This window comes from Microtus pennsylvanicus, chromosome 12, assembly GCF_037038515.1.
Source record: "Microtus pennsylvanicus isolate mMicPen1 chromosome 12, mMicPen1.hap1, whole genome shotgun sequence".
Classification (NCBI taxonomy): domain Eukaryota; kingdom Metazoa; phylum Chordata; class Mammalia; order Rodentia; family Cricetidae; genus Microtus; species Microtus pennsylvanicus.
Genome location: NC_134590.1, coordinates 47,094,505 through 47,110,314, shown reverse-complemented (window position 1 = coordinate 47,110,314; position 15,810 = coordinate 47,094,505). Strand labels below are relative to the sequence as shown.

Sequence of the window (15,810 nt, the reverse complement as noted above, 5' to 3'; positions counted from 1 at the left end):
CAGACATATTGGGACAGTTTCTGAATTGCGGCTTTATACAAGGCTGTATGCAACAATGATCTTCACTAAAAGAGATAACCCAGAGGACCTTTTGTAGGACTGAAAGATTCTGCAGTGAAAGGAGACACAGCTCTATAGAGTTGCCCTCCCATCACTCAAATTACCTTTTAATCTGCCAGTTCTTTTTATGAAACACAAGGATGAGCCATGCATGCCCTGCTACCTTGTAAAGAGCAAGAAGACTGAGGCCATGCCAGCATGCTCTAAAAAGCACTGAAGCCCTTTGTTTTCAACATGCTAAACACGAAAATAGAAGGAAGACACTTTAAGGTCTAGACGGCAAAGACAGAAATCTTTCGTGATTGGCCAAGATTTCTGGCAAAGAGTCGCCCTTTTTTAACATGTTGCAGCTGAATTAGATGGATGAATAGAGTTCATATCTTAAAAAAAAATAACATTTACATCCAATTTTTCAAGACATTCATTTCCAAACAGGAGATGAAAGGAGAAGAAATCAAAATGTTTAATAACGTTGCTAACTTCTTAGGGGCTTGAAGGAACTCAGAACCTTTGGAAAAAGCTGGTTGAAAAATTATTTTCAGACCAGTTTTCACTATTGAGGAGCACGGAGCATTCATCAAATAACTTTTAGCTTCAATTTTCACAAAGGCTAGTTTGCTGATGGGGTGGATAATAAAACTGAAGATTTATGTCGCATTAACTGCCGCAGTAAATCCTCGTTACACTAAAACACAGGAGATAAATAAAGAAAAAAAGTGTGATGGAATTAACTGACTTTACATTACTAAAATCTTTATCAAGAAGAGAGTAGGATTTGCTGGTTAGCCTGGGAAACGAAGCAACGTTGTTCCTCATGGAATGATAAGTGACTCTTAGTAAGAGGGATTTGACGGAGGGGAGACGGGAAGCAGTAAAAGCTGACTTTTACTGTTCACTGTATAGGCCAAGCAATGTGTTAGATGCTTTTGAATGGATTCCCTCAGTGAAATGCCCTACACTTCTAGGCACCAGTGTGTCTAGTATAGATTTGACTTTGGTCCCCGGTAATTTTATTCTACATTTTTTTATTTCAGAGCAGCATTAAAAAAAAGTTAATTCTTCTCTCTTTGCAAAGAGAACTCCATTTTAACCTTCAGAACAAAAGATTTTTGTTTTCAATTCCAGAGTAGTTGCAAGATGACTTTGGCAAAAATGTCCAAGACATTTCACAGGGACTAGCTCAGGGAGTAGAGCCCATGGTCAGCATGCAAAGTCCCCGTGTTTCACACGCGCGCACACACACACATACACACATACACACACACACACACACACCTATGAATATTATGCATCAGTGAACATTCTAGTTAAATAAACTTTTTTTTTTTGTTTTTTCGAGACAGGATTTCTCTGTAGCTTTGGAGCCTGTCCTGGAACTCCCTTTGTAGACCAAGCAGGCCTCGAACTCACAGAGATCCGCCTGCCTCTGCCTCCCGAGTGCTGGGATTAAAGGCATGCGCCACCACCGGCCGGCATAAACTTATTTTAAAAAAAAAAGTAGCAGAGTTGACAGCCAACTAGATATAAAGCTGGCCAGAAAGAAGGATCAACTGAAAAAGGACTAAAAAAAAAAAAAACATCTGTTGTCCTTGCTCTTAATATTGAGTACACTTATGTAGTGGAGAAACCATTCACTGAAAGTCTCTTAATAAAGGGTATTTTCAGGAAAGAAACAAAATGATAGCATTCAGATTTCCGAAATGACCTGTAGGCAGATACTATATGGAACCTCCCAGGCCAGCAGTTAAGGCTACCTTGAATCAATCCAGATGCAAACAGTCAAATGAAAGCTGAGATGACACTAAATCTGTAGACCAATAATGATGTTCTTTAAGACCTTTATTTCAATATAATCAGAAAACAAAAATTGTGCATATTCAATGTAAATACTTTTATGAATTTGGAAATAAATTTGTACCTGCCAAACCTTGACTATAATAAAGGTATTAATATTCTTATGTTACTGTGGCACCTCTCTCTCTCTCTCTCTCTCTCTCTCTCTCTCTCTCTCTCTCTGTGTGTGTGTGTGTGTGTGTGTATGCGTGTGTGTGTATTGTTGACAGGTGTACATTTGATATGAGATCTATCATTTAAACATTGTCAAAGTGCACACTATAAGAATGATGCTGTAAGCAAACCTCTAGCATTTTTTTTCTTATAAAACTGACATTTCCAAATACTGAACTTAAAGTCACGATATAAGACATATTTCTCTCTACTGACAATTCCTCAAAAAGAGGCTAAATACTCAAGAACCATGGAAAAAAAAGGTTTATCCATGAAACTGGATTCTTTTCTCAAAGAAGAATAACTGACGTTTCTACATTTAGAGAGAGATATTTATAATCAACAGTAGTGATGTATTGGTTGTGACTCCTGGACTTTATAGTGACCAATAGAGGAGAACTATGTGAGAGCCTAGCCATTTTCCAGCATCTGGATTTGGTTTTAAGCACTGAGCCACATCATAATGTCTAGATTTGTTCTTTAAATTAACATCCCATTATGATGCTTTCCAGCAGAAACTGTACAGTTTGCAAATGGAGTTGGACTTGGATTTCAGCAAGAAATTAAAACAGTGACAGTTCAGACACTAAGTACTAAACTCTGGCATTCATAGCTCTGGTTTAATCTGAATTATTTTAAGCTTAGAGGACAGAGAAAGGCAGAAAGTCAATTGGCTTTTGAGAGTGAGTTTGAATGGAAGTCATGTGAAAGCAGACACTGACATGATGATGCTCTCCGGTCATCACAGAGAATTCTGTATTTGCAGCTTCCAATTGTTACTGCTAGCATTATGAAGGCTTGCTCAACCTGAGCTCTATGAAGAAGCTTTTAGAACTCCAATTCATGACAAGTTTGCAGATCTCCTTGAAAACTCAGCGTAGATATGAAGAAGCCCATGAGACAAAACTGAACACTTATTCTGCAAAATATCAATGAGCACTTTTTAATGCTTTTTCAGTTTTCTTTTGGAACTTCTGAATTGCTGGCACCTAAGTACATGATTGCCCTGCTTAGCAGTTAATGCAGCGGATCATCCAAGACATTACAAATTCAAGTGGCTATTCATTTCATTACTTTAAGGGTATCTCAAAAATTGAATGGAAGTCACCTATTTAGCTAACGTGGGTGGCCTATCTTGGCTTCCACAGCTGCTTCCTGAATGGAATTCAAAGCAAATGAGTAAAAAAAAAAATCATTGTAGGCATGCTATGCTCAAGTCCACAAAAGTATACCTTTCCAATGTTTTCAAAAGATTGGCACATGAAAGGTGGCCTGTATGATGGGAAGAAGAAAACCACTTAAGAAAATTTTTCTGTGGGTAAAGTCATTACATAGTGCCATGAAGTTCAACGTCATTAGTGTGACTTTCAAGACTCCAAACTCTGGCTGCCACTGCGATGTATTGGCTTATTTCTGATCCATCCTCCCTCAGTATTAACAGTTAAATCATTAGGGGTTCCCAGTATAATGAACTAGAGATGAATTGTAGGCACAGTCTCTACCTTGAATATCAATGTTCAATAAGAGCATATTACAATGTAAATAATTGAAAACGTTCTAAAAACTACATTAAGTAATATAAAAAGAAATAGATAATATTGCTAACAATGCTTACTATTTAGTTCAGAATACCGGAAACAGCATATGACTCATGAGAGATAAAAAACACTTAGAACTTTCCCATCCTTCTTTGTACCAAGTCTTTAAAATCCATTCACATGGTCCATCTTAATTCTGCCTAAGAGAACTAACCATGGGATTAACTTTGGCTACCATATTGAACATTCTAGTTGCTAAAACTGACAGCCGGGGAACCTGCCTGAGACTGACCTAGGCCTTCTGAATGTGGATGACAGTTGTGTGGCTTGGGAAGTTTGTGGGTTCACTAACAATAGAACCAGGATTTTTCACTAGTACATGAACTGACTCTTTGGAGCCCATTCCCTAGGAAGGGATACCTTGTTCAGTCTAGATACGGAAGGGAGGGCCTTGTTTGTTGATTCCCAATGGGAGGCCTCACCCTCTCTAATGAGTAGATGGGGGTGGCAGATGGGGTGGGGAGAAGGTGGGGGAAGCAAAAGGACAGGAGAAGGAACTGGCATTGGTATATAAAATGAGATTGTTTCAAAAAAGATTGCCCTCCCTACCTTCAGAATTTTGAACCACTTCAACTTCCCCATGCTTGCTCTTCCATACCCACATGTTCAGATGACCACTTTTGACCATGTACCTTAGATGAACTCTCTATCAAGCCATTAATCACAGAATATTTTATGGTGAATGTCTTTATCTGTCAGCTGACTTCTAACTCTTTGGATCAGGTGCTGAGCCTTACCTAAATGCATATCTCAAGCACCTGGCAATTACTTATCACAAGATTCTGAGACTTCGTGTGTGGTCAACGGAAAAAGCAGGTAACTTTGCAAGTGGGAATTTATTCATCAGAAAGTCTCCGATATGTATGAAGTGCTTACTACTTGGAGATCACAGTTTTTGGTCCTTGGGTTTTCTTTCTCAGATCTAAATAAATACCAGTGCCAAAAGTCTCACCAGTGTCCAGATTATACATAATGCTTTTATATAGCCAAGGTGGCATTTGAATTACTCCAACTCCCCTCTCAAGGGACTTGAAAACTGATAAGAACTGTCTTGGGCAAAGAATTAAGTTAACATTTGAGAGGCAAAGGAAGGAAAGGGCGAGTTTAAGAATGCTTTTGTCTCATAAGTCAGGACTAATAGCAAACTAGTAGGTGTTTTCAGAGCTAAACCAGAAAAAAAAGAAAAGCTTGACTCCCTCCCCTTCTTTATTCTAATTAGGTATCTAGACCTAAATTATTTTGGTAGGCATAAAATAAATACGTGTCATTTATCTACATATTTTTGATTAAAATATTCATCTGGCTTTGATTAGAATTGCACTGTATTTTGCCCAAATGAGCAAATAATACCCTATATTTAAGGAAAATCAAGAACTTTGTACGATATGAATTTATAAGCAGCAAATGCAGTGAACCAGCAAACACTATGTGACTGCATGTTCTCTCAACATGGCTCACTTTCGTAATTAGTGACTGTAGCATGTTCTGTGGAAGGGCTTTGTAAACTATAGAGCACTCTATGATGTGAATTAGGATAATTATTGGATAGGTCATTAATTAAATACAGCGATATTAGAAAAGTGGAAATTTCCGTTTTCATTAGTCTTCCCAAGTGTGAACTAATGACATTCTGGCAAATCTTAATATCACAGCTTACTTGAAAATTGAGAACAAAAATGAGGTAAAGTGTTAGAATTCGCAGGATGCCTTTGATTCAGTCCTTGGTAGATGCATAGTTAGATGGTACCAAACATCCAATCTAACAATTCAATTATTTCTCACTTCTGGTTCTTTCAATTCCCAAGATAAACAACCTCTCATTTAACCTTTCTACTCCAGCTTGTGACAGCTAAGACTTGGTTTGACACCATCAGGGATATGTTTGATACCGTGAGTTTTATTGTTCTCTCATTGTTTCCTTGATATTACTGGGTTTTCTTGGAGGTGCCACAGGAGCCCAGCATTAATAGCTAGCGTTGATTTCTCTGAGGCTTGCTTAGCTTATATGCAAGCGGTGTCAGATGCTGCCTTGCACTGCAGTGACTTGGAACAGCTAGCAGAGACTGGCAGCAGGTGCAATGAACCACAACAGTGCCATATCTCATCAATTAGCCACAGCTCCCAGGAGCACTGTGTTGGGAAAGACCTCAAGGCTTTGCAGGACCTCAGAGGAACAGAGTTCCGTGATTGATTAAGAGTGTCTGCCATGGGCATGTACTGGATTCTGACCACCTGAGTGCCACCTTATTAACACCTAGTGAAGGACAGTACTATATTTCAGAGAACAAACAGGTTCATCATAGCTTGCAGGTTTACACATGAGCATCAGCACTGACCACATGTCAGGTGACTATATTAACAGTCCGTCCCCACCCCCAGTCAGGTGATGTCCCTTCCAGAGGTAAGAAATACTGACTTTCTTAGCCAGACTTCCAATATGACTTTAAACGGAATCTGGAATCTCCTCGCACTCCACTCAAAGAGTAACAGGAAGCAGCTAAAAAGATACACATTCTTCATGTCCTGTCAGACCAAAGGTTCCTCCCGTTTCTTCATTTTTCAAAACAAACCTTGAAAAAGCTACTGAATGTCACAATCCAACTATCATGAGAAGTATACTGACACCATTTTTTTCAAATAAGAGCGCCTTAAGATATTTTAAAGTCAAAAATAATGTTAACAGAGCATTAACTTTCTGTTGCTGTTTAATCTACCAAAAAAAAAAATCTCAGAGGAAAAGCAAAGAAAAGAAATTAGCCCCACACTGCTTACAATTGCTTTCTGCTTCTGCCTCTCCCTCTGCTTGGCCCTTTCAGATTCCCGCTTCTCATACTCTCTGCGGTATTCATCCCTCTTCAGCCTCTCATGCTGATAGGCTTCATAGCTGTCGTACCTGGGAAACACAACTTCATCATTAGGCTAACCACCGCTGTTTGTATGAAAAAGCACATTGTCATTTGGGGAGGGAACAGGGAGAGTTTGGGGGTAATGTTTTGCCATCCAAAGGAGGGGATAAAGGGAGCTGAAGGAAAAGTATGGGCCTTATTACCTGGGCCTACGGCTGTAGGGTGACCTTGAGCGTGATCTCACATACAAGGGAGAATTGCGGTGTGTGCGGTGTCTGTAGTGACTTGATTCATAGTAGTAGCAGGATCTGGGAGAGAGGAGAAAACCAAAAGGACGTTTGCAACTGGCTCTTAGCCCAATGTACCGGGACCACTGAACATCATTGGAAGCTCAGGGCTGTATCAATTGCCTTCTCCTTACTAGCAAGATCTTCCAGTGACAGCTTGCCATCAGCTAGCCAGACCAGAGACCAAAGAAGTGACCAATTCCTTTTCCATGTCTCTTACTGATGTTACCATGGCTCATGGAATGGGTATTCTGTCAGATTTATCCTATAAGGATCTCAACTCTCCAGACACAGGGATCCTTTTCAAGAAATGGAAAAAGTTACACAAGCAAGTTTCTTACGAATGTCTCTCTGTGTTCTGATTGGCCGAGGTAGAGAGCTCAGAGCTGGGTGTGTGAGAGAACATGAAGAAGTGGGTCTGGGGGTGTATGTGCCTCGGTTAATTGATGGGGTTGCTCCAGAAGAGTAACCCTGAGGTTGGAAATTTTCTCTGATTTCTGAGGAAACACTTTAGCATTGGGTGGATTTTGACAACCTTACCTTGAAGAGGATCTACTGCCTGGGGACCTTGACCTTGACCTGGAATATGGTGATCGGGAACACGACCTGTGTCGAGAAAAGGATCTTGAACGAGAGCGCATCCTTTGGGGTCTTTGAGAAAGTAAGCATTTGGGTGGTGACACTGAATCTCGACACGGAGAGTTAAAAGAAGAGCAAGAAGGCGACACATCAAACAATGAGTAGGCCTGCGTGCCATCCCAAGGGTAGCTCAGTTTATCACTTTCATCTTCACTGTCATCAAAGAGGCCATCCATGGCTAGTCCTGAATTTATAAACACAGGTAGTTTGGAGAATTGTTCATTACTGAAGTCGCCATCCCGCAGTTCACTGGTCTTGTCTGTTTCGTCATCAAAAACAGCTTGACAGGGATGACCGAAGTGCTTGTTCAGCTCAGCTCGGATTTCCTGGTCTTGGAGCTGTTTTCTGGTGCTGCAAGGAGAGACTTGCTTGCTGGCCTCTGAAGTCTCTCTCATGTAGCATTGGCCTGAATCTGTGGAAGAGCAGATGTGCCCCTGCCAGTCACAGGAGGCATCTTTGTAGTCTAGTTGTCTAGAGTCTTGAAGCTCCTGTGATATGTTAATGAGTATATCCGTTTTGGAATTGACTGACTGACAATAGTCATGGTCACCAAACACCCGTAGGCTGGGCCGTTTAGTCTTCCTTTCCTCGGGTCCCCGGCTGAGCACTGAGGACTTGCTGAGCTGTGCATACAACTCAGATTGCTCCGGCCCTTTCTTGGTGGAGTGGCTGCCTTGGGTACCAGAACACTCACTGTACCGGGCCCTCTTGGATGGTGGTGGCACCACGGTCTTACAAGAGGGCTTCAGCTTTGGAGAAGCCTTAAAAGGGTTTTCTTGGTTGGCTTTATGAGGAGGGGTTGTGGGTGGAGTTAGGCCTGCAACAAAAGAGAAACAAAAAGAAATGTGGGGAAAGAAAGAGAGAAAAGAAACAGAAGATGTTCTTCAAGGATAAACACATTTCTTAATTTTTTTTCTTGGATTTCATTTCAGACTATGGTTAAAACTGAGTGAAGAAAGAGGAAACTAAACTCACGACAAGTCCTGAAAACTGGACTCTACTCCTAAGTCCCTCCCTGTCAACCAGCAAAAGGCAGATGGGTAACGGCAGTCAGCAGCCAGGGCTGTGATATTTTGTTATTTCAAACGTCTCTGCTAACAAACTCCGCAGCCTAGAAAACAGGAATGTGTCACCGCTGGCAGCCCCAGCAGCAGGTGTCACCAACATTGGCATTTTCAAGGGTGTTGCAGGAGTCACTTAAAGCAATCCATGTGTCGGGACCTAAGAATCATGGAACAGCCTTGGTTGGCATTTGTCTGCAGAGAATGCTGCAGGAAAAAGAACAATCAAGAATCTACCCTCGGGGCAATGTTTTTCGAAAAGCGAAATGACTGAAAATTTTGGCCAGGGTAGGAATGACATCCATAGAGAATTTTGAAATAGGATGGGCCCAGCTGAACATAGGGAATCAGAGCTCCTCCACAACTCGACGGCAATGAGTCTTTGTCTCCACAGTTCATTAACTTAGTAAACCATGGCTAATGTAGGTATAATACATTCTTGTAAGCATAACTAATACATTCTGTCTAAAATATGGTTCTGCAATGGAAAGCTAAGTGCAACGTGACTCTAAATATCTCCATGCCAGGGGACCATTTTGTTTAGAGCACATTGTCACTGAGGGCATGAGACAGTAGGACGGAAACAATTCCAAACATCAGCAGCTAATGATATAGAAAACAAATAAGAGAAGACAGGGGCATCTACGGGTTGGTGCCTTGTCTGCCTAGCTACAGAAAATTCCGAAGCCAGGATAGGCTAGTCCGAGGCCTAGTCGTTACCTCAAAGTCTCACCCATGAATAATAAACTCAATTCATTCTGTCCTGCTCAGGAAGAATCACTAGGAAGCTCCAGTGTCCAAGAAACTTTGAAGGAGGGCAGGCCGCAGTTCAAATGGTTTTATGCTTACAAGGGAACATTTTAGTTTACAATAGATTTTCTATTTAGGAGGATGGGCAAATGCTATTCAGCAGAAAAAAAAAATGGTTTCAAGTCTGTTAACAAGCCTGGGGTGAGACTTAAGGCAACTGTGCATTTCAAGGGGGAAAAAAATTCCTACCTTGTTGGAAAAAATATATAAATATGTCAAGAACCAAGTAGGTCACAGAGAGCCACATGCAATTTTGATATAAACAGAAAGACACTGTCTTGTTCTCCTACTTGATGATAAAGATGCAGAGGAAATTAATGTTTTCAATTAAAGGAAAATTTCTGGCTCAATCTTAGGCAATTTTGGCATGCTGAGTTAACTGTCTCCATGGAGAAAGGTAGGGGCAGCACTCAGAAGGATGGATACAGGCATGGACACTCTTCCTTTGGGCACATGTCAGTCCACAGGAGCTGGCTTCATCCATGTGCCCACTCTGCTGCAGCCGAAAAGCAGGAAACATCTTCCTGCATAAAACTTCTGTGCCACAGAGGTGCACGCTCTTTTTGCTCCCTCCATTAGAAAGAGCATGGCTTGTTTCTAGACTAAGAAGCTCCTACTCCTTTTCTTCCTCATTTTGTTTAGACTTTGTATCGCTCTGTGTAGAGATTTTTTTTTAAGAGGGGTGCAATGAACTTTATTGATGGTATTCAAGAGAGTAGGGCTCCCTAAGCCCCCTCCTGCTATTCTGGGGGTCTGGGATGGAAACTGTGAGGGAGATGCTCAGTGTTAGTGTAGAGATTTTTGTGTAGAGATTTCTACCATAGGCTGGCTTTGGTTACCAACACAACACACATTTTCAAGTCCCCATGCTCAAAAAAAAAAAAAAGAGAGATGTCAAGTTCCTGATCAGCCATCTATGTGCCTATTGCATATACATGAGAACCTGAGTTTAAATTAGCAACCTGGTGTGGCAGAATGTACCCGGAACTCTTAAGTGATGGGCATCAAAGACAAATGGGTTCCTGAAGTTCATTGGCTGGAAAGCCTGGCCACATCCCTGGGCCAGTTTCAGGTTCAGTGAGAGACTTCGTTTCAAAAACAATAAATAAATAAAAGGTGAAGAGAGTCTGAAGAAAGCCATCTGAACCTGACCTCTGGCTTCCTCATGTGCCTTCATCAGTGTGTACCTTCACACACATGCACACACCATCGCTAACAAATACTATGACACATATACACCACACAACCCACACTCAAACACTAATGGTGAGTAAGCTGAGTATGTGCCAATAAGTAAGTGCCAGTAAATAACCAAAAGAAATGACCCTTGAGGAGAGACCGCCATTCAACATCCAGAATCAATCTACATAAATCTCTTTATGCTCATTCAGTTTATGACAAGTTTTTTCAGTTCTAATGATTCATATTGGGGGGGGCTCAATTCATCTGTATGTACTACATGTCTCTGAATTTGTCTTTAAAAAAATGAGAATCACATCCGTTTTCTCCAGAGAGATCATGAGGGCTTTATAGGACGCTGCCTAGATTTAATTGTCTACAGGTTATTTTGTTTATTTTCATTTTTGCACTTTCTTTCTGAGTAGTTGATCTCACATGTCAGTGGCCTAAGAGCACTTAGGAGTCTAGTTACAAATTTTTAATAAGATGATTCCCGGACCACACGCTGGGAACCAAGGTCTTTGAACATCTGTGTCGCACATGGCCTTTACTCCAAATATCTGTGTTTTGACTGACAGTCCAGATGTATAAAAAGAAACCCTGAACTTCAGAAATGCCAAATTAGGCCACTATAAAAGAGAGACTAGCTCTAAAAATACCTCGACTATCTAGGGATTTTAAATATAGAAATTCTTTTACTCTTGAAAATTTGAAACCCTTGTCCCAGGATCTAAGTTCATTATTGTTTAAATAAATGGTTTTCCAATTGTTCTTGGATGTCGTGATTCCCTGATCATACTTCCTCTCAGTTAAAGACAGTGTTTTCTTTTTTCTACAGATATGAGAAGCTCTTGCCACTAAACAGACATCCACAGCGCACCTACTGTATACTACATGCGGGTTGCTGGTATTTCAAGGACTCCACTCCCTTGGACAACACAGCCACTTTTAATGAAGAGGTAATTCTTCTAGCTCTGAAATAACTAAGTTTTGTTATAGATATGCTTAAAGTGGGTGGCAATGTTCTGGAGGAAACGAAATGTGTGCTGTGATGTTGTGACAGAAGCCGGCAGGGCTATGAGTCTCTGCTCACATCACCTGATGGATCAAACCCTACTCGCTTATCACATGGCAAAGAGTAAACTGTTAGTGCGTGGGAGGGTAGGGGACAGATTCTAGATAATTCACTGTCTCTAGACTCTTTACCAAAAATCCCCAAATTCAGAGAATACCTGTGACCAAGGGTGAGAGACCTCGGGAATGACAGACTTTCTATCACCCAGTGCTTAATTGAAAATCTATTTCCAAATATAGTTGAAACCTAAGGCAAAATAAAGGAAAGCAGAAGCACAAAGGACATTTTTTTTTATTATTTCTTTTAGTGTTGTGTCAAACTTTCAGGCATAGCTGATGGGACAGGTTACCCCCCTTGGCCTCTGAATCAGCTATATTTCTCTAACCTGGCTTGCTCTGCCCACAGTGTCTTCCCCTGTGGTCCAGGGGAGGTCAACACTCAGTTCCTTAACGCTCAATTCCTTTGCTCATCTTTCCACTAATGGCCAAACTCTCAATTTCATGCCACAAGCCTAAATCAACAGCGCTAATGCCTCCCATAACCTCTGGCTCCTTTCCCGTGTGTTGATTTTTCTGGGGAATGTGTACATTTTGGTGTTGACAGTACAAGGTATATTCCATGCTCACTCTTGAACTTAGCAGGTTTTGACAGATTTATGTGAGGACAGATGGCCATTACAGGCTGAAGGCTGACAAGAGGCAGTTCCGAGCATTGTTAAGACACTTGCACAAACTCTCAGCAGTGCGGCTCCGTGCAGAATGTAATTCAGACTATAGCTTTTTTATTGCTGCCTATTTTCTTTTGTCAAAAGAGCCTGCTGTGCAGAGCAACAAATGGCTGCTATTACCCAGAATGTAATGGGTGTCAGACAAATCACGTAACACAAACAATCAAGAGTATGTAGGTCATATTTCAACAGAGCACAACCTTAGCAATATTTATGATTACTGCATTGAAATGTGCTCTATAATAAACAAGTACCTCTACATCACTCACACTTCTGCACTGCCGATCTGGGAGAAGTGGCACACACTTCTCCAGTCACCGCTCGAAACAGCCCTCCTTTTATTTAAAGGAAAAAAGTCAGAGGCGAGTTTTGTTTTGCTTCGTCTTTCATTATGTGCCATGAAGTGTGGTTTGCTTTGAGCAGCTCTCTTGGGAGTTTGTTTGTTTCATTGAATGACTCTAAGAAACCATGAAGCTCCTGCCCTGTTTCTTGAGCCCTAGTATCCACCTAAATTCTGCAGGACTATTTTTTTTTCTTACCTTTTTATGTGCACAGTTTATAACCTGGTTCTGAATGTCCTGCCATCTCTACAGTTTACTTCTGAGTTAACTTAACAGGATTTTCCTTGGGTTGTGTGACAGTTTAGGGTCTGAAGGGAAAACCCTGAGGAGTAGTGCAAAGACAAGCAGGTCTTGTCTTTCTCAAGTATCCCAGAAGGTCAGAATTAGAAGGGCCTGTCAGGAGAAGGAAGAGAAGGCTGGGACAGCAGCTACTGCTGCAACAGCTGCGCTAGTATTGGGCTGATCTTGGTTCTTCTTCTGTCCTCCATCTCTCCTCCATTTCGAAGATTCACTTGTGCACCACAATATCCACCCACTAAAGTGTTAACACTTGGCATGGTAAGTCCTCCTATGGATTACCCTGGTTCTCTGGCGGGCATTCCTCTACACCTGTGACTGGGAATTTCCTGCCTGACGTCACCGATTACTTTGGATATCATCCTGTTCATCAGGGATGAAATTGACTTTGCAGAAAAGTTTCGAAACTTTTCCTACAAAAAAAAACAAACAAACAAAAAAAAAACCCCACCTAATACTCCAATTTTTACCTGTGGAATTCGAAGCCAAGGTTATTACTAATTGTCCCGTAGGCACTTTCCCACAGACCTGAGGCTGTGAACCTGGAATGGCAGTTACCCACTGCCAAAGCTGGAAGCTGAGATGGGGTGGGAAGTTACTTTGTTATCCTTGGCTTAAATACCCAATGGGAGAGTATCATTTCCAGGAAAGCAAACAGAAGAAAGAGATCTCAGGCCGAGATGAATGAGGCTGGAAATAGAAGCTAAAGGATAACACACCTGCTAGTCAGAGTAGCCAAAAGACGCACTGGGTCCTAAAGTCTCTTTTTCATGGATACTTCCTAAATAGGAATGAATTAAATAACCTGCCAAAGTCACTTCACACCTTCCATTTAAAAATTACATGTATGCATTGTTAATGTATGCATGAGGTTGCAATTGGGTGTGTGCGTGTGAGTGCATGTGTATGTATATGCATAGATAGTGCATGTATATGTGTATGCATAGATAGTGCATGTGTATGTGTATGTATAGATAGTGCATGTGTATGTATATGTATAGATAGTGCATGTATATGTATATGCATAGATAGTGTATGTATATGCATAGATAGTGAATGTATATGTATATACATAGATAGTGCATGTGTATGTATATGCATAGATAGTGCATGTGTATGTATATGCACAGATAGTGCATGTGTATGTGTATGTATAGATAGTGCATGTGTATGTATATGTATAGATAGTGCATGTATATGTATATGCATAGATAGTGTATGTATATGCATAGATAGTGAATGTATATGTATATACATAGATAGTGCATGTGTATGTATATGCATAGATAGTGCATGTGTATGTATATGCACAGATAGTGCATGTGTATGTGTATGTATAGATAGTGCATGTGTATGTATATATATAGATAGTGCATGTATATGTATATGCATAGATAGTGTATGTATATGCATAGATAGTGAATGTATATGTATATACATAGATAGTGCATGTGTATGTATATGCATAGATAGTGCATGTGTATGTCTATGCACAGATAGTGCATGTGTATGTGTATGCATAGATAGTGCATGTATATGTATATGCATAGATAGTGCATGTGTATGTGTATGCACAGATAGTGCATGTGTATGTGTATGCACAAATAGTGCATGTGTATGCACAGATAGTGCATGTGTATGTGTATGCACAGATAGTGCATGTGTATGTGTATGCACAGATAGTGCATGTGTATGTGTATGCACAGATAGTGCATGTGTATGTGTATGCACAGATAGTGCATGTGTATGTGTATGCACAGATAGTGCATGTGTATGTGTATGCACAGATAGTGCATGTGTATGTGTATGCACAGATAGTGCATGTGTATGTGTATGCACAGATAGTGCATGTGCATGTGTATGCACAGATAGTGCATGTGTATGTGTATGCACAGATAGTGCATGTGTATGTGTATGCACAGATAGTGCATGTGTGTGTGTATGCACAGATAGTGCATGTGTATGTGTATGCACAGATAGTGCATGTGTATGTGTATGCACAGATAGTGCATGTGTATGTGTATGCACAGATAGTGCATGTGTATGCACAGATAGTGCATGTGTATGTGTATGCACAGATAGTGCATGTGTATGTGTATGCACAGATAGTGCATGTGTATGTGTATGCACAGATAGTGCATGTGTATGTGTATGCACAGATAGTGCATGTGTATGTGTATGCACAGATAGGCATGTGAGGGCTTTAGAGGGTGAAGGTTAGAGAACAACACACAGGAGTTGGTTTTCGCCCTCCACCACAGGAATCGCAGTGATCAAATTCAAGTTGTCAAGCTTAGCAACACGTGCATTTCGTCACTGAACCATCTCACTGGCCCACTTCCAAAATTTCTGTAGCAGATTTTGGTCTTTTCCTGTAAAACTACTAGCTACTGTTTATATTATGCTTTTGTCTATTTTTCTCAAGGCTTATCAAATGCAGAAGAAATAGCTATCAAAAGAACATGCAGCATAGACACCGTCAATGTTTGTTTTTAAAATGTAAAGATTCTTCTTTTAAACCAAAAATTCAGAATAGGAGAAATGAGAAATTAATTTGTTAACTGTGTTTCTTTTAACCACAAGTTCACTAAATGCACATTGAATAATGGATTATTTAAACCAAACGAAAGTACTCAGTTGAAAACAAATGACATCACAAAATGCAGAAGATAAGCCACCATGGAGTGCTCAAATCCCAAGTAGGACATGTATAGCAGAACTGCCACCCCTAGATTTGGGGATCAGCATAAAAGTAGAGGCAGAGAGACAGTAAGAGCCTGAAGACCAGGTTGACTGTTGCAGGCTCGAGTCTTCTGGCTATGGCCTGCATGAATCCATGGACTCCAAACAATGTGGCTGTCTGCATAAGACCTGAATGCAGGC

At 40.7% G+C, this 15,810-nt stretch overlaps 1 protein-coding gene across 4 annotated transcripts in view; it reads right to left on the bottom strand.

The window, feature by feature from the left end:
• Ppargc1a (PPARG coactivator 1 alpha) overlaps nt 1-15,810 on the bottom strand; it is a 629,633-nt gene that overhangs the window by 12,685 nt on the left and 601,138 nt on the right. For all 4 annotated transcript variants that reach the window (XM_075943563.1, XM_075943562.1, XM_075943561.1 and 1 more), the window contains 3 exons: nt 7,339-8,254; nt 6,715-6,819; nt 6,438-6,558 (listed from right to left, as the gene is read on the bottom strand). In XM_075943563.1, the coding sequence (XP_075799678.1) occupies nt 6,438-6,558; nt 6,715-6,819; nt 7,339-8,254 (1,142 nt within the window). The remainder of the gene's footprint in view (nt 1-6,437; nt 6,559-6,714; nt 6,820-7,338; nt 8,255-15,810) is intronic.